The 20095-nt window shown below is 40.8% G+C and overlaps 1 protein-coding gene across 4 annotated transcripts in view; it reads right to left on the bottom strand.

Moving 5' to 3' along the window:
* Window positions 1–1526: 1526 nt before the first annotated feature.
* The window catches only part of FSHR (follicle stimulating hormone receptor), an 81422-nt gene continuing 62853 nt past the window's right edge, over window positions 1527–20095 (bottom strand). For 3 of the 4 annotated variants that reach the window (XM_015623225.3, XM_015623227.3, XM_015623229.2), the window contains 5 exons: window positions 19910–19987; window positions 16578–16646; window positions 16391–16465; window positions 11361–11546; window positions 1527–5557 (listed from right to left, as the gene is read on the bottom strand). In XM_015623225.3, the coding sequence (XP_015478711.1) occupies window positions 4330–5557; window positions 11361–11546; window positions 16391–16465; window positions 16578–16646; window positions 19910–19987 (1636 nt within the window). In that variant the 3' untranslated portion in view covers window positions 1527–4329. The remainder of the gene's footprint in view (window positions 5558–11360; window positions 11547–16390; window positions 16466–16577; window positions 16647–19909; window positions 19988–20095) is intronic. The other variant, XM_015623230.3, reaches the window with a different exon arrangement.

Raw genomic sequence — 20095 nt, 5'->3', positions numbered from 1 at the left:
ATTATCCAGATGACAGCTATAAAATCCTACTCCTGTGCTTGAATGTTTTAAAGCAACAACACCCAGATTTTCAAATATGTGCTTGAAGCCAAGTACTTAGACAAAAGCTCTCACGGAAGAAGAGTGTGTATGTGCAATTCCCATTTGCATACACAATGGGAGACTGCATATGCCCATATTAAAGATGCAAATCTGTGAGGAGGTTTCTATGTGCTTACTTGACCATTTGAACCAGACCTACCTTTCTTTTCTGTTCTTTCATTCAGGGAGGGGAGGGATGGTTAAATTATTCCTTGAGGATAAATCATTTCGCATTATTAACTCTTCTTAACAACAAAGCTGCATAAATTAAATGTAAGATTATCTGCTGTGTTCTCAGTGGAATGATTAGGAGGGAATCTACAGGAAAGAAATGTGGTCAAATGATTTGAAGACTTGCTAAATGGGATGCAAATCTCATCTTGAATTCTTAACAAGCTCAAACACAGACCTGCCTTCTAATGAGCAAACTCTGCTTGGCATATCTGTGCAACCCCCACAGCAAAGTTGTAGAGAAAATGGATCATGGTTCATTTTCTCTATTGAGTCAAGTTTCTGTTTTTATTGGCACTTTTGACCAGGTGCTCCTGGTGCTCCTATTACCTTTACCCATGGTAGCAATTTTCACAATGCTGCCTTTAGAGTGCCAAGCTGAATGGCCTCATTTCTCATTTCCCATCACAACACCAGATGAATGTTTCTTGGGGAGGTCAGGTTTGGGTTCTCCACAAGGTACATGCCTGAAGGAATGATGCTTCTATCAAAAAGCTCAAGAAGTTGCTTTTTGTGTCCTCACTGTCAGCACAGTCTCTTTGTGTCGCTCTGGTGATGGTACCATAAGGGCAAAGAGAATCACAGCTCTTTCACTCAGCATTTTTGGGGGCTTGGTGAAAACTAAAAGGCAATGATTGGCCACAATGAATGGTAATTCTACCCATAATAGACCAATTCCCAGGTTTTTCCTGTGAATTAGAACTGGGCTTTGATTCAGTTTCCTTGTTACCTTTGGCCTGTCTCTCCTCACATGAGCATATATTAACACACAGACACATATTTGTCTGAGCAAAATACTAAATAAAAGAGAATTACAAGCCCTGGCTCTAAAAATGAGGGGGAAACAAAATTAGAATGCATCACATATGAAGAGCCATTCATATGAATTAAAGAGGAAAAATATGCCTGAGTTCTATCAATGGTTAATTTCTTATTTCATAAGAAATATGGGTTAATGCAAGAGATTTGTTAAAACAAAGGCAGGTCAGTCTTTCTGTGTTATTTGCTGAAGAGGTTTCAAGCACACCTTTCTGTGCTGTGTTAACTCTCCAGGAGGCTGCAGGAGGGTTTTCTCTGCAGAGCCTCTCATCTGTAGGTCACAGTGACCTGACTGTGGGGGCTGCACTGCATAAATGGAGCTCTCCAGATAAGCAGCAACATTTATTGCATACTTTGTCAACATATCTCTGGCCACACACTTGTTCTCAAGGCACTCTGTTTTGATACTGGTTTTATTAAAATAGATTTCAGACAGGGAAATGTAAAATAGTTTAGAGATTGCAACATAAACATGTTGTTCAAGAGCTGAGGAAATCCACACCAAACACCAGCGGGCTTTTTGTACATTACAAGCACGGACAAAACGTATCTTGAGTTGTTTATTTTTTTTTTTCTTATACTGCTTTCTTCAAATAAAAACACTACTAAAAAGATCATACAAAAAGACCAATATCTCTCACAAGGAAAGACACAAGTCCCACAATGTCCATCACAATTTGAAAGATTATTAAAATTATAATCAAAAGACTAGCTAAAGCCAAGGAGATCTAAGGACTAGAAGAGGGAGAATTTTATCTGGGTAACGGCAGTCAATCTCTCAGCTTTGGAGCCACCACCAGAGCTCCTGAACAGAATGTGTAGGCAGGATGATATGCCCTCCATGAAGCAAGGTGTCCAGTTTTGCAGGCTTTACTTGCTCCTCAAGTATCAACTCACATGTCCTCTGGAGGAAGACCCATGAGCTAGTAGGTGGCTCAGTCGCTTGAGCCTTGATCTGACTCTGGCTACAAGACACAACCCTGCAAGGTCTCTTTTCAGGGATGTTAATTAGAAAAATGTATTTAACTGTGTCCTGATTGCACAAATGTCTGGGCAATGGGTTTGCATGGAGTAGATGGTCTGCATCAAGCTCGTGTGGCTGATGTATCTGTGAGAGGATTTACTCGATTGGTTTCTAGACTACAATGCCTGTGCTTTCCTCAGCTGCCAGGTCTCATTCCTGGTAAATGGACAGAGCTCATGTGAAAAACTGACAAGCTGCAAGAATTTTCCCTATTTATCATCAAAAGTGGGGTGGTATTTGCCAATGAACATCCCTCATTTTAAGCCAAATAATAGATTCAGGACCCTTTTAAAAATATAACTGGATTATTTGTCATTTTGGAACCTCATCATTCAGTCACTTCCATTAGAATGGGTTTTAATGGCTGCACACCAGCACACTGTATATGATATAAAACATTTGTGAGAAAAAATGATTCCTCTGAGTAGTCAGATGATCTTCCCAGAGATGAAGTGTCTTTCCCACTTTTCTCTTTCATTCTTTCTTTTCCTGGATCTTGGAGGGAGTGTTACTTGTGTTGAGTAATGAAATTTCCCCCGCCAAAACACACTGTCTTTGATCTCCCCTGTTTTATGCAGTAGGGAGCTGATAGTTCCTTCCCTGGCTAGGACTGAATGAATAGTCACCTCCTGTTGTTATTCACGTAAGATTCAGATGCTGAAATGTGAAGCCATTGACAGGGGAAATTATGGATAAAAGCATCAAGATTTGCTACTGAAATTTTATGAGCTGTAGGTAGGAAACATTCAAAGCACGTCACATTTAACCATGAAGACTCCAAGCTTTTATAATTTCATGGGGCAGAACTGTCAGTTGTTTGTGAGATGGGAATGAAGCCCAGATTGCTCTCCTGGTGTTTTCTTAATGCCCACATATCCACACACAGACACATAATCAGCATGAGAAAACCCTACCCACCCATGAATCTTTGTTGCAATTTGGAATGATGATCCATGCAAAAATTAGATATTCAAATAATGTAAAAAGTCTGTACATTCATTGAGATGTTAGTAAAAAACCCCGTAAGATCAGGAAATCTTGATTAATTTTATTTTTCTTTCATTGTTGTTGTTGATATTTCAACATATACAGCTTATGATTTATTTCAGGTCTTTCAATCTGGACCAGCATGTGATAATGTATGCATGAAGGATTTTTTTTTTTTTTTTTTGAGAAGGGAAGGAGAAATCCCAAAAAGATGGTACAAAAAAATCAGGATTTCACATGAACTTTTGTGCAGGGATTTGAAAGCCACATCTAGATCTGCTGTTCTTTGTGCAGCCCAGGCAGTATAATACACAAATGCTGCTGTATGGTAAACCTGCCTCACATGTCTTGGTGGAGCAGCCCATTGGCCCATGCTGACATAGCCAAGGCTCCCAAACACACAAGTGAATTCAACTTTGTGAAAACAACCTTAAAGAGCACCCTTTTTATTATGAGGGGTTTCTCTTGTCCTCATTCTTCCTCTTTCTTACCTTGAAAACAAACCTAACTTCTTGATGCAAACTCAGATGGAACAGGTTTCTCTGAGCCTGCCAATCTAAACCAACACAAATACCACCCAAAGGGACACTTTTGTGCAGAGTAGGGCAGGTCCACACGCTGTGGAACAGCAAAGGTCCAGCACAGCTGGAGATGTCTCCTGCCTCCCTGGTGTGCTCAGCAGAAATGGAAACATCCTGAGATATTCTCATTCCTAGCAAGTCTGTGCTGGAGGAGGGCTTAAATCGGTCTTCTGTCTCCTGTAACCCCAGGAGATATCATTAATGAAAAAAGCTAATTATCTGTATTGTCATAACACAATTCACAAAAAAAGAAATTAATTCTACATATTTTTGAAGCTGTATATAACCACTACTTAATTCTCAATAAGTAACTAACATCTCCCTAAAATGAAGGGAATCTCTGCCTGCATGGAGGGAGACACCAGTTTATGATCTCATTTATTTCTTGAGGCAGTTCTACATGAACACTTCGGCACTTTGTTCTTCAAGAACTGATGAAGATGATATGCCATGTCTGATGGTTGTTCATTGAACAAAAATAGGAAATTTGAAATAATTTTTTTTTCATACAACATAAGTTTGCATGCTATGCTGAAGTCATTGTTCAAATCCACATACTTGCAAGTGGTTATCACACTGCCTCAGACACAAATTTATGCAAGCATTTCAGTTCAAATGATTCAGGGGAACTGAAGAATAAATAGTGCCATCACTGTTTTTTGATGTAGGAGGGCCATGGCCATTTCTTGTGTGGAAAGTATGAGCAGATGAGGAGATCTCAGTTCTGTAAATCTGGGCTTGCATTTCACAGCAACCAAACTTGCTCAAGAGAATGAAGAAATCCCTGCGGAAAGTCTTTGTGAAAATGGCGTAGAGGAAAGGGTTAGCGCAGGAATTGATGGGGTAAAACAAAACCAGGAGGATCTTGGAATTGGACACCGTGATGAGAGGAACCTTGAGCGAGGCCGATATGGCAAAGAAAGATATTGGTGCCATGCAGAGGAAGTCGGTGAAGATCAGTATGGCCATGCGCTTGGCAATCTTGGTGTCACTGTTGGAAGAGACAACGTTGGGGTTTCGCACAGTAAAGTAGATGCAGGTGTAGCAGACACAAATAATGACAAACGCGAGTACATTCAGCACTAAGAGAAATATAACGTAAGCCTGGGCAAACGGTGTTTCTATATCCATGGGCAGACAGATGCTGACCTTCATGTAGCTGCTGACCCCAAATATGGGAAGGAGCGCTACTGTGAAAGCAAACACCCAGCCAAAAATCATGACGATGACGGCATGGCGCAGGCGCACCTTGCGGTGCAGCTGCATGGCGTAGGTGATGGTGTGCCAGCGTTCCAGGGTGATCACCGTCAGCGTGTAGACTGAGAGCTCGCTGGCAAACACTGTGAAAAATCCTGCAGCGTTGCAGCCTGCCCCGGTCTGCCAGTCTATGGCGTAGTTGTAGTACTGGCTTTTGGTCTGGATGTCTACAGAGGCAATAAACAGCAGGTAGATCCCTATGCAGAGGTCTGCAAAGGCAAGATTGCACATTAGAAAGCGAGGAACAGTGAGTTTGTATTGACTGCTTATTAAAATAATGAGGACCACAGTGTTCCCAGTAATAGCTAAAATGTTGATGAACCATATCAGGACTCTCAGGATGTTGTATCCCATGATATCTTCACATGGATTGAAAGCATCAGGCTTAGGAGAGCAGGCTACATTAACTACTTCATTGCATAAACCATAGTCAAATTCATTCTCCGCTGGGTCAAATCCTATGCCGTAGTTGGAAATATAATCTTCAGCTGCAGACCTTCTCTGTAGTCTTCTGCCAGGCTTCTCCTCAAAATCTTGCTTCACCTGAGATATGCTACATATCGGATGTAATTCAGTCCTGAAATTGTAGAAAGAGTAGAGTTGGAAGCTAAGAGACACAATATGAGGTAAAAACCAAACACAAAATCATCCAGTTTCCATTAACAGCACAGTTTTTCTGGTTAGATGATTATATAGGTTACCTGGAGCCTGAAATTAATAGTGTGGCTGGTCTCCATTTATAAAATACAGCAAGAACATGTAAAAGACTTGGAAACATCATAAACTGCATGGGAAAGGAAAACCTAATGTTTGCCTAACACTCATGCTGCAGTTATCCACCTGGATAACACACTCTGTAAGAAGCCTCCCTCACCTGAAATTAATTTCTGACCTAAGATGTCACTGAGAAGCTGATTTGTGCATGGGGGAAATGCATGGCAATGAACGCCAATGTAAGACTGAGCTTTGAGGAATGAGTCAAGTCAGCTGTGCTTAGAAGGACATGTATAAGGTTATACATTATTTTGTATAACCAAAATAATGCTACTGTCTCTTAGAGTTACTCTCAAATTCCCTTTTTCCTAAAGGTATTGACCACCACCATCTTGTAATTCTGTCAGGGTACATAACTCCATTTTGTGCTGTTCATTTTTAGTATCTCATATCAGTGACCAGCCAGTAACACAAGTAAATAGCACAAATAAATTAATACAGGGCTCCAGATAATCTCTAGATGACAGATGCCAACAGAAGCCCAAGGCACAGGAGATCATTTTGCTTAGAAACTTTTTTTAAAAAGTGGATTAGAAATCAAGTGAAGTGAAGCAAAACCAAACCAAACCAAACCAAACTTGACATTTTAATGGAAACCCTAGTTGCTTTTTTTTTCTTTCAGAAAGTATTTTGTAAGCACTTTAAGAATTTTTAGTAGCACAGGTAAATACTGGCATTTTTGATATTTTTGTTTGGCTTTGTTTTGTAGGGTATTAGCTCTGTGCCCTTCTCCATGCCTAGACCTACAGGAGAAACCAGTATTTTGGCTGAGATGATAAAAAGATGATCAGCTTGAATAATAATATCAAGAAATATCAAATAAAAACATGAAATGAACGGTGAGTTTTTATAAAAACTCTTTGGCTGCTTTAGAATTTGGCTGTCCCATGAACTTGCATCCACAGTTTTGGATGCAGACTGAGTTATGGAATAAAACAGTTGACATTTTGTTGTGAAACCAATGCAGTTCAGCTCTGCCTACATTCATCTACCACCCAGACTGCAGTTTAGGTGTGTAATTTCTAGGACAGAACCCCAGCTTATCTTCCACCCTGACTCTGAGTACAGTTGAGAGAATAACTCTCTAGGCAAATAAAGTTAAAATTTTGAACAACTGGTAGCAGCCTAAAAAGGAGAATTCTTTGTAACCTAATTTTACCCTTTGACTTTCTGCACTCACTATATCTTCTGAAAATTGAGTTTAAAGGGTCTGCAAGAAGGGAAAACTAATGAAGGTCCAGCACCAGAAGGTGAGGGACATTTCCTATGAGATTCTGAACATCCTCTACTATTATCAATATTTTTTATCTTGCCTGTCAACTGAGTCAGAAAACTGATTTTCTGTGGGGTCAAATATGCACTATGAAGGTCACAGTAGCAATAACAAGGCATTACATTTTGCTCTCCTGTGTTCTACTCGCATAAGGATGACCGAAGGGTCCAGAGTATTGATCAATATATCAACAGTTCTCTGGCTGAAAGAGAATACAGGCTTCCAAGGAGCAATAACAGGAGAAAAAGTCCCTCATTTTTTAGTGCAACAGGCACTTGGGGGCACTGAAAGCCACAGCAATTGGTGGTGCTTTGAAAATGAAGTGAGGGAAATGTTTGTAGCCAATCATTTCTCAGCATGAGGTAAAAATAAACCTTTCCTAAAATTTTGGAGGCACTGCCTGGACCTAAATATATGCCCAATCAAGAGTGCTACATAAGGACAATGAAATATTTCTAATCATTACAATTCATTGATTCTTGTCTTATTTTTACAGCCAGTGTCCCAAATAAAAGCAGGGTCCCAAGGAATAAGGTGTTTGCTCCAAGGAAGGATGACGAGGGTGTCCTGTTGGTTCCCTTTATTGGGGGCAGGTAAGATGAAACTCCCAAGGGAAGGAAAAGCCATCCTCTGATACTGACTCCTTGTCATATCTTTGCCCTGTTTTTCTCACCCTTTGGGCTGTGCATTCAGAGCAACAGGTTAAAACTTCATTTGTCAAGAGATGTGGGGATCCTTGCTTCCTGTTGAGACTGTGGGTGTCGTTAGGCAGTTAATTTATTCCTTCTCTTTCTAAACATTTTTTATTGTTTAGCATTATTTTTCTCAAGTAAACTAGAAAAATAAACTGGAGAAAGGGCAGCTTAGAGAACAAAATTGAAATTGGCAGACTGCTCTGACAAAAATAAACAAAAATTACTACCTTTGTACAAGCCGTTATTTAAGTTGTTATTTTATGCGCCTTGTCTGGATCTGGTGGCAGCAGGATCTTGTGTGCTGAGAAACACTCTCAGCAGAATAAATAGTCTTGACCTATGTTCTGTAATAAGTCCTATCTCACACCAATCATCCTCACCAAAAAGCGCCATTAAGTGAGTTGTGAGCAACTGATAGTATGTTCTTATGAAACGAGGCCCAAACACCATTCGTGATGCTGCCACATTTTTTGAAAAAGGAGGATTTCAAGTGACAGCTCCTCCAAAGAATAACGATCAAGTGTAAGGACAGAGTCATATCAATGCCATTCTTCTGGGCAGAGGGTGATCTTTATGTCAAAGAAAGCCAAAATCTTGCTGAAGTTCATAATGGTCTATGTCAAGTTGAGGGTTTTAACATCCGGCCTCTGCCCTATCCACACTTCAAGGATATTATTTTCCAGTCACAGAAAAACGTGAGGGGAGTTCAGCATACTGTACTAGACTTGCCTTAAGAATGCAGCTTACCTTCTCTTAGGCTAGCACAATATTCAAACTACAGATCAATATTTAGCGTGTAATCCTTATTGGAATGAGAAAAACATCAAAACTATCTTATGTTTTAACATGTGTCTCAGACTGGCAGAGCTGAGCTTGATGTGGCATCCTCCAAAACTTAGAAAGCACTGTTGCTGTATCAGGTTTAAGCTTTCCATTATCACACAGCACCTGTTTGCTGCTGCAGAGAGTTTTTGGGGAGGTAATTGAGCATGATCCACTATGGTAACTTATTTTATCTAGGGCTTTGAGTGCTGCAAGAGTGTCAAAAAGGGGAAATCAAACATGAATGGGCAGCCAGAAAGGGGCCACACATCCCTTTCTTAATTTTTTCTCAGAGTTCCTGTGTGAACTCCAGATGCTGCTGCTGTGATCTTTAGAAATGCACTTCTGGGGGTGATGAAGCATCATTTTTATGCTCCCTGGACTACCTGGAAGTATTTTGTGAGCCAAATGGCCACAAGGAATGACTGTCTCCTGTGAAGGTGCACGACAAGCCAGGTCACACCAGGGCTCCCACCACCACAAGCAATGCCTGCTGCTCTGAGCCAAGCACAGCTCTTACCAAAGGGATATTACACATTGTGTGATCAAGCACTATGCAAACTATTAATAACTTTTAAACAGCTTGAGAAGCCTTCAGTGCACAAGCAGCTTGTGCCAGCTGTCATGAAAACTGCTTTGAAATGAAAGAGGGTGTAGCTACTGTATGTGTGACTAATCTCTGCTGAAGTGTATGGTAATACTTTCAGTCTTCAAACCAAACCATGCATCCACTTTCTCTCCTTAATCTGAAGAAAGGATCCCAGTTTCATACCAATTTCAGTACAGGAGACATGACTGTATGAAAGAAATGACAATTTTTAATTATGGTAAAAAGAAGCTGACAAGAAGGGTTCATCTAAATAATAGGTTCTCATAATTTTGCATTTATGCTTAATGTTTGATAGAAAATACATCTGGTAAGTGTCAAAGGCATGGATAAATATGTTCAATTTTGTTCTGTTGACCAGGGTGGTACAGCTGTGACCAGACTTGCTCCAGAAGCAGCCCCACCATGCCATGGCATTCCAGCCCTGGAACATCCACTCTGGGGCTATGTGAGCTCTTCACAGGTTTCTTGGCATTTCTTTGCAAAATTACACTTACCCAGGCTGTGGAAAGGGCTCTGTTTTATTCTCCTTGCCTTCTTGCTAGCCAGGGAGAGGTTTCCAAAAGTGGAGCTAAGGGGGAAGTGAGTGCTGTGGACTTCAATTCCATGTAGAAAGTGTGTGGTATGGAAGTTTTTCAAAGCCCAAGTGAGGGGACTAGATACTGAGTGCTTACCACAAGGTCAGGGCTGTTTCCCCCTGTAGCTTTCCTTCAATAGAAACTCTTAGTTTTTGAAAAATCCAGTTGCCTAATTTAAGTGGTGGGCTCTGGGATTTGGGTCCTGATTAGACCCAAGCAGCCCAGAAGCCAAGTGCCTTCAAAAATACGAATCACAGTGGTATCAGTGTTCCTTTGCAGGTCCAGAACTACATATGCTTTTACTGGGCTCATTGGAAAATAACACTTTGCCACCAGTTCTGGAAGGACTGGACCCATTCTGCATTCCCCTTCTGCTTAGAAGCCACCAGACACTGTGTCTGAACAAGTGTGTGTTTTTCACAAGTGTGTGAAAAAAGTCACCTGCTGATCAACTGTTCTAATGAAAACCTAGCATTTTGGATCAAAAATGGATATTGGGGGATGGATTCTGCCAGATATTCTGTTATCACTCTGGTGTTCACCATCACACTTGCACTCTTTACACAGTTTTGTAAACACATGTAAATTATATTTATTAGCTATCAGCAAACTCAGTTATCTTCCCTTGCCTGGTGACAATACAATGCTAAAAGTAAAAGAAATGGCTATTAAGGGTATTAGTATTAAAATATAAGCTACTAACAGTTTAAGCTTTCTCTGCATGGTTTTACTTTTCTTAGAAGTTTTATGCCAGTTATGATGTCTTGAATTGTAACAATGATTCATAATTTTTTTCCTGCCATGGCAAAGTCCAAGTCTTTCAGGACATCCAGCAAAGGAAGAATTTCAAACAATAACAAGGGTTTTCATGGGTACCAGTTCCTCATGTTTTCCAGTGGCACAGATTCAGGAGGTTCACTAACTACTAAATGTGAACACCATATGACTGAGGTGAAAATACTCAATGAGAATCACTGATACCTAAAGTCTCACTGCAACTTGTTAATGGAAAATTAAAAACAGCATGGAAAATTACCTTTGGAGTCTCAAAAGACACCTTAGCCTCCCACCCTGCTCTGTTGATTTGTGTGAAATGGATCTGCTCAGAAAACATGTCTCAAAATGCTGTGAATATGAACTCAACAGATCATGTATCTGTGATGCTTGGCTGGGCAGTGCTCCAACATCAATGAGGTATTCTGAAAGAAGACTTTGGGATCACTCAGTGGTCCTGTTGCCCTCCTGGACTGATGAACAAGTGTTGACCAGCTTCTCTGCAAACACAGCCTTCCCTCCAGTTGCCTTCTGAAAAAGTGATCAAATTTTTTCTGTTTAATGTCTTCGGTGTGGCTCCAGGCTGGTCCCAGTGAAAGATGGAATTATGACAGGCATGGGCAGAGTTGTGTCTGAGGAAAGTGATGATGCTATCAAAATTTAATAATTCCCTGCATTGGAGAGGCAGTGTACTGTGTAGCATGCATAAACCTGTATGTATTGTGTACTCATTTATTTCCATCCATTTACTCACCTGCACTGAAGAGACCTTTTCTATCCACATTTTGAGGAATTTTATTTAATTCACTATCAACTGCTGAAAAGCACCAGAAAGAAAAACAAATTAAATCACTTACTTTTGTCTTTTCCAGTTTGTAAATGCACAGCAATGGCTAGGATAGGTGAAGTTTGCCTCAATCAAAGATCTAAATTTGCTTAAGTCAGGAAGCTTTTTTAAATTGTATGTAGACCTTGCTCTTAGCTTCTTAATGAATTCTAATCCATGACTTGGCAGGAAACTGATTTTCGTGCTGGAAATATCCCTTTAAGAAAACATAAAAATCTTGGTAAAAAGCAAATTTACTTCTGCTCAACAATGGATATGTGTTTTAGATTGTGCTACTCATTCTCAGAGTAGTGACTGGAAACAGTTCAGCTGGAAATCTACATTGAAAGGATGATCCAATGCTAAATTGGGTGTTCCTCCAGCAAACTGAGCTAATATCCATTGTAAGCAGCAATCAAGTGATGCTACTCTGTGAGAATAAAAGAAAAAAATCCCATAATGTTCTGGATAAAAATTAGCAGCATATAAACTATTACTGCCATATGATGCTGGGTTTTGTAAATACTCAGTAACTACAGCAAACATCCCAGAATCCTGTTAAAGGACAAAAAAAAGGCTGATGAAATCATGATAGAAGTTTACTATATGAACATCACATCATGGGAAGGCTGCTGTGGAAAAAGCAATAAACACAAAGAGAGAAGCTCACATGTGGGTACAGATGTGAGGACAGGTTGGGGATATCAGATTTTGTACTCATTAGGAAGAAAAAATGATAAAAGAGAGACATGAGTGGCATTGTTCAGGCTGTTAGGAGCAAAAAAATCCCAACAAAACCTTCTTGGAGGTTTAAAGAACAAATATAGCACAGACTGAAGCAAAGACAGGGGCACAATTGAAGGAGGTTAGGAGAGATGCATTAGTGTTTACTGTGGGGCAGGCTATCAGAGGCAGAGATGGAATCAACAGCCATGAATGGACTAAAGAGAGCATTAGAGGGGTTTTAAAAGGAAACATGTTCTGCAAATATTTAATCTTGTACCATGCAAGTGAAGAAAGGGAGGAAGCACCAAGAGTGCTCCATCTCCAGGCTAAGAGATACTTGGGAACACATCCCCATAGCTCCAGGCTGTAACAGCTGAGGCAGAACATCTCTGCATTTCCCTTACTGGGACACAAACCATGCCCTGCAGATCATGACTGCCTGACATCAACTTGCTCTGAAGAGCAAAGGTAAAAGTGAGCTGCACAAAATCACCTTTCCTCCATTAAGCCCTGTGCTCTCACAGCCTGAGACTGATCCAGGATGTAGTGTGCTGAGGCTGCTCTTTATTCTCCAAGAAAAGAAAAGATTTCTCCCTAATCAAGGAATTGGACTGACAATGTTTGCAGTTTTCTCCATGTTCCCTCGAAGGTACAGTTTCCAATTCATCTTTGACAGTGTGATGTCAGGACATGTCATTTGATCTCTATCACCCAACATGCACAAATTGTTTTTTTATTATTGCATTAACACAGGAGAGTGGTGCTATGTGAGGGGAGACCAGGTTTTAGGAGCATGTAATAAAGTTTAGAGAGCTGCTATGTACCACACACACATTTGCACCTCTGTTCTCTGGTCTAGAAAGAAAAATTAATACCAGGAAGGGGAAGGAAGCTTGAGCTCCATCCAGGCCTAAGAAGTCACAGGCAGATGATAAAGCATTTTGTAAAATTGGTGAAGATGACCTTTGTGTCCATGCTGTGCCCACAGCTGAGGCTTTACATCCAGGCTCTGAAGGAATATGCCACCTTCAACAACTGGACAATGGTCTGGGGCAGCAGAGGAGCAAACACAAACTCCGCTCTGCTGCCCCAATTTGGGACCATGTCTGGGAGACAGAATTTACTACAAAGTGCTGTGAACTTCTGCAGGGCAGGCTGAGAGAAGCCACATCTCTCACTGAAGAAGTCCTGAGGTCCTGGGCCTGTTTCTACAGGAGCTAAACCTGGCAGCTGCTGAGGAATTTTAGGCTATTGATTTCTCCCTTGGATGCTTGAAGAGGTAATTAGGTTGCAATGAGCAGCCTCAATTTTCACTTGTGCCCTCAGTGCTCTGCCTAATGAAAACTGTCACCCACAGTATATACTCATGAGTCAAAAACTAAACAGCAGGTTTCTGCTTAAATCCATGACAGCATCACTCATGACATCATTAAGAGAATGTGTAACTTCATAGTTCTGAACAAGAGCAGAGAAAATGTTTTCTTTGGCTTTTTAGCTAAAAATAATTACTGAGTCCAAACTGGTATTACACTGTGTGGAAATAAGCAAATATTGAATATATGAATATATGAATAGCACTTAAAAATATCTAAAAGTTTACTGAATCTCTCATCACTAAACAGTTTCAAAGATATAAAATATGTTTTAAAAAAATTATGTTTCTTTTTTAAGGAACTTTTCTTTTTATGCCAATTATCACATGTAAACAGAATTGAGTTAGGGAAAGTGCTTTGCATACCCTTGTGGGTTTTTTTTCAGTATGTCTGTGAGGGATACCTATGGATGCACCACTGACAAGCCCTGAAAATCAAACATAGACATTGTGCAGGTGGTTTAGTAAATTACTCCTGAGTAATTACTGAGTTACCACACACACGCCCCTCAGCACAGAGGATCTTTGGGATGTTGATCTCTAGTTAGAGGTTTGATACATTAAATAAGCTTGATGAACAAGATTATAAAGTGGCAATAGGAAATCAAACCAGAAGGCATCAGCAATTGAAATACATTTTCTTGTGTTATCATTGCTTGGCTGTGAGTCATCAGCCTTGACAGCAGCCAGTGCAGGAACAGCAAAATGAATCCACCTTCTCTTCCAATCACTTCCCTTTCCCACTGGGAGTCTCTGTTGGATTAGCAAAAGTACTGACCGGCTGATGAGGTCTGAAAGGCACCTACAGAAATGGCAAAAAATAGCTCCTGGAGCAGAAATCAAAGCAGGGTAGTGGATTGGGGAGAACAATTTTCTTTGTGCTTGTATCTAAACTGATCTCTGGCTGCTCTTCAGGGACTCAGCTGTTGATCTGGGATCTACTGGAGCTCTCCTGCAGCCTCCATATGTGGGGTTACCAATGAAGAGAAATTGCAAGGGTGGGGTGGGCCACAGCCATACTTCACCCTGCATTGAGTCAGGACACAGCCAGAGAGCTAAGGACACCAGCAGAGTCTGGTGCAAACCACTCAGCTCTGAGAGGAGCAGCAGACAATTAAATGAAACAGTGCAGCTGAAAATTGAAGCTATGAAACTCCAAGTTGTAAACAGAGTGTGTCTCTGTATAGAAGGAATATGTATAGTTGTGGGATTTAATAGCTATATGATTTACTGGCCTACTGTCAATGCCAAAATCCTTTAACTCAAAATTTGATGTCTTTCCCAAAGAGAGATTCCAGTTCAGCCAGGAGCTGTAAGTCTGAGAGAGGAATTAATTTGTGAAACTCTGTAGCCTGTACAAGGCCTATGATTGGTGCTGTCTCTTTGTGTTTGTGTTTCTTTCACATTACTTTAATATGATGAATTATAAAATAGAAGTTGGCATTAACTGACTCTATAACACTGGCTTGGGAAGATCAAGAGTTAAACCACCTTGATGTTCATTCTATTAAAACACTGCAGTCTGCAACATGGATTTGATTGCAGCAACAGCAAAAATATGATTTGTCCCAGCAAAGATATGATTATGGGTCAATCATTTCTACAAGTGAAAGCACATCCCTGGTGTACACCAGAGTGATGGATGAGTAAGAAGGCTCTTCTTTCATGATCTCATCCAGGATAAAAAGGTAATTTCCCATCCGCAGAATAGTGGGTGTATTGGTAATGGAACAGAAAACTTTTTACACAAATAACTCAGTGTTAGAAATTGAACTATCAAATGAATCTCAACTACAGGCAAATCAATTTGATAAACCTCCAGAATATGATTGTATCAAGTATAGCCTGCAAAGAAAATGCATTTACTTTTCGCTACAGGAAACAATGATTTCCCAAAGAAACGCCTATGACATTACTGATGAAAAGATGCTCCCGTGTCAGTCTTTTCCAAAAGAAGAAGATGCTTAGAAGAAAAAAATGGAAGTGAGGCATAATGCAGTAAACCCAGCTCTTTATATCATAGATACATTGACCATCACACAGTAGAAAATGAGGCCTTCAGAAGAGCTCTGGACTCACCCCAAAGTTAATCAGATATTTTTTTTCCCCCTCCTTTTCAGATTTGTAACCACTCTAGCATCTGTGTAAAATCTCCCAACATCTCCCATGACCCCTCTCACTCATTTGGGGTGACTTTTAGCCCTCTCTGGACAACCAGGGTAGATGCAAAGAGAGAAAGTTCCAATGAATCAGTGAGACAAAAAAAAAAAAGAATCCCACATGTCTCTTGCAGCCCTTACATGTGGTGGCTTGTGCTCAGAAATACAGGCAGCTGTGCAAACTCATATATTTTTGGAGCCTATGGCAAACTGTGGCTTGAGGTAATGGTGGCTGAGATCCATGAGCATCCTACTGCTGAATTTTCCACTGCTGAGTTCTCAATCCCCAGCTCATCACCCACCAAGGACATCCTGCTGTAACTATGTGGGATGTATCTCATACCTACCCCAATCCCCATCCCTGTAGGATGGGAATTTTGCTTCAGAATTAAGCTGCACAGATGCAGAGGCAGATGTTCAGTGGCAAGTAATTCAGATTTCAGCACAAAGAACCACTCACCCTGTCTTGATTATGCTCCAACAGAAAACCAAAAACATTTTTTTCTAGAGGATAAAACAATGCAGACCTACTCCTCTCCTGCACAGTTTAATAAACTGTGGAGAGAAACCTGGATCTAAACCTCTCACCCTCAATACTCTCAAAATCTTGAGAAAAAAGTGAAAATAAAGTTCTAGACTGAAATTTCAATTATGGTTTCCTTTTTTTTTTCTTCAGAACTAGACCTCTGGTCTTCAACTCCAAGGTTTGCAAGATGTTGAAATCCAGACTGGAATTCATATTTTCTTCTCTGACTTTTTCTAAGGAGTCAGTAATGAGAAAAATGTAATCCAAATACTACTTACAAAACAACAGGTCCATTGGCTCCCTGGAAGACCTCATTTGGTAATTTTTCTAGGTTGTAATTGTCACTTAGATTTCTGAAAAACACAATATTTTATGCTGAAACAATCTGAAACTAAAAAAGAAAATAAAATCTTGCAGAAGTTGCTATCTTCATTTTTCAGAATTGCAAACAACAGAAATAGTTACAGCTCATCCAGGTATGTCCCATTAAATGCATGATTCTCAATGTCCTGAATTCCATTTTTATTGAGCCATCTGCAATAGAGAAAAGGAAAAGAGAGTTGTGTTCTTATTTATGCTTCATGACTAAAATGTATACAGCTCAAACCAGGGAATCTCAAACAAATGAAATCATTAAATGGACACTGAAATGATAAAATTTCTACAAATCCTAGCCTGTAAGATCCCAGTAGCTGGAAGAAGGCTTTGAAGGGAGCAGACATGAATAGGGTGGATGAGTGCTACCATCAGAGACAGCAGCTGGAGTAAATTCCTGAAGTAAGGGCAGAGATGGGGAAGATGCTCATGGCTCCACTGGGCAGGCAGCAGAGGAGCCAGGGAAACCAAGGTCTTTCCTGTTGGTGCTGTCAGTGCTGCTCAGTTTTACTCTTAGCAAGATGCTTTTGAAACGCTGGGCCACCGCTTCATCTTTGCCAGTTATTAGGGAAAAAAGCCTGTTGTGTGCCATGGGCTCACATCCACAGCCAGGCAGGTGGAGGAGGGGGGCTGACGTTCACTGAGCCAGGCAGGAGGGCAGGAAGGGGCAGCCAAACTGCCCAGAAAGCAGGTGATTCCTCCTACACTGCTGCCTTGACAAATTACACTCCCTGTCTGCTCTGCTGCCCAGTCCTACCTCCCCAGGCTCCTTTCCCCAGGAGGAGACATAGGTAGTGAACCTGGCAATTGAAGCTCCTGGGGCTCTCTGCCAAGTTTTTGCTCTGGTGTATTACCTAATTAATGTTTAACGACCTTCCCTCTGTCCCTTTGTGGTCCTAAAAATTTACATTTAGGTCAGTTATATTTATCATCTTTACGGTGCAATCATTCATCACGCCTTAAACGTCACTTTGCAGCTCACGCCCTCTCCAACAGGCAATGACAGGTCTGATTGATGGCAAAAATGGCCTGATTTAATTAAACTGTCAGCAAACCTGGACTCTTTTCTAATTCACTTTGAAAGCTGAGCATGCAAGTGACCCACTTATCTGAGGTCTGAGGTGGTGAGCTAAGGTCAGCTTGGAAATCAGTCATGGGTCTGGCTGAAAGGATTGCTCTTTTGACCATGACAGGCAGATGAACATAGCTCTGTGTCTATAATGTCTGTCAGGCTGGATCAGGAGAACTGTCACCGTCCCCTTCGCTTGCCAGCACTATTAGACATGAATGAGCAGGCACGGAGGAGAGACAGGTCCCTGCTTACAGAATTTGAAGCATTTATTATATTACATTGATCTTATAAATTTGTAGCTGCCAGGCTGATAGATATGTTTTTAATCACACTATTAGCACTTACTGCATTCTCTCACTGAACATGATGTTAATGCAATGAGATACTAAGGTTGTAAAACAGAGTCACTGTAGCCACACAGTGTGGACTATACACTCCTGTCACCTGGCTAATAGCATCTAAGTAGTAAAAAGAGCAAAAAAATTACCCAAATCCCAAGACCTCATTACAGTACATAGAGATAAATTCCTGTTGAGGCAAATTCTCCCCTCACTTCAACCAGCACCCTTACTGACTCCACTCTCTTACATTAGCAAGGTGATAATGGAGGTGGAGATCAGAGCTTGGACATGGGGGCTTTTCCTTCTCATTTCATGGCTAGAGCAGGTTTTTAAAACTCTAAAATTCACCCAGTGCAAGAGGTTACTGCCCCTGAAGTATCATTTACTTCCCCTCTATTTTGGGACTGGAAATACCTGTCTTAGAACCTATGTGGCATGCAGACCTGGAAGCATGGTGAATTTCTTTCATAAATTTCTAGCTCTTCATTATCATCATTAGTCTCCTCAGTGCTGATCCCATGCATAGCATAGGATCAGATGCAATCTAAATTACTGGCATAAAGATGCTCATAGACTGCCACAGCTAAGCCTATTAAAATGGTTTCCCCCTAGAATGTGGGGGTTCAGTGGGTCCTGGGTGATTTTAATCATCTTGATATGCCTGCTTTTGCTAAGTGATATTGCTGTGGCTCTGTTGAGTTGCTGTGACTTCAGTTTTGTATAGAAGGATGGCAAATTTGTGCCTAAAATGAACTAAGTTCACCACAGCACAAAGAAAGCCTAATCAGGGACTCTCAAAGGGTGCTCGCAGGGCCTCTGTCCTGAACTGCTCCAGGGAGAATTAGAGCAAAGCCAGGACATTTTCTGACCAGGGTGCTGGAGGCCAGGTCTGCTCACAAAGCTCTTGCTGCTCCTGCACTTCCAGGGATGGGGCATCCACGACTTGTCTGAGAAACCTGTTCCACTCCCTTACCCCCTCATAGTAAAGAATTTCTTCCTGATATAAGCAATGAAACATTTTGGAGAGAGAGGGACATGCCAGCTTCAAGATGCACAGAGAGGTCAAAATACAGCAAAACTCTGGTTTATTTACTTCATCCTTTGGTGGTATTATGAAAACAAATACAGTATTTGTTGTGCAGTGCTTTGGAAATATATATTTGAGAATAGTCTTTGTGAATGTGTGTGTGTTTAAAACTTCAGAACTTGAAATAGAGGTTGTGCATAGCTGATAGGGGAAAGGGAGAGATAAAGCTAAATGGCTGGTTACTGGCCTCTCTTCATTATTGATGGTCTGACCTTGCTCCCCCCAGAATCGACGTGAGCTCAGTCAGTCAATTCAAACCTTGCTTTTCTCTCTCAGTGTGCCAGGTAAACCACACAAACATGGTGGGAATTTTTTCCAGTCAGGCCACTGGCTAAGTGAAAGGAAGGCAGCTTGTTAGCAAGCAAACAGTATGTTTTGATATATAGAGAGAAAGGATCAAAGAAGCCAGCTAGTTCATTAAAATACATGACTGTTCAAATCGAATGCAGAGTCATCTAACCATGCAGCTCCAAACTGCACTGTGAACCCACCCGTACCAATGCATTACCATTGTGTACAAATAAACCACATTTCCACAACACCTGCATACATTCTGCCCAAGTAATAAGGGTCTTTGAGTGATGTGTCTGACTGTAAATATTTATGAGCTGTGGCATCCTTTTGAACACAATCACAGGGAACTGTAGCTGTAGGTATTTAACCTTGGCATCGGAAATTACTAAATTTGCTCTCTGATGTGCTTCTAAAATAAAGAGCAGGACTAGAACACAACAAAAAGCCCCAAAAGCATTAATTTGTTTCATGGAGGGGAAACAGCATACAGAGATCTCAGGAGCAAGGAGAAATCTCAAATTGAATTTGGAAGTGTATGCAAAAGTGCCCGACTCCTGGTATCCTTGACCCTGTTCTGGAAAAGAAATGAACTAACAAGGAGAATAATGAGTTTGCTGTGTCTACTCACAGAATCACACTTTCAGAACTCAGGCCCATGAATGAATTTCTTTCAATTGTACGTATATTGATATTGTCTTGAATATCTCTGAAAAATAAAATACAATAGAAATGACACCTTTTTGCACTTCTATGAGCCTTTCAATACTTATATTCAATCTGAGGAAGTACTACACACAGAGGGTAATAACCAAAG

Source organism: Parus major, chromosome 3 (assembly GCF_001522545.3).
Source record: "Parus major isolate Abel chromosome 3, Parus_major1.1, whole genome shotgun sequence".
NCBI lineage: Eukaryota > Metazoa > Chordata > Aves > Passeriformes > Paridae > Parus > Parus major.
The sequence above is the reverse complement of the archived record's forward strand: the minus strand, read 5'-3'. Positions and strand labels throughout refer to the sequence as shown.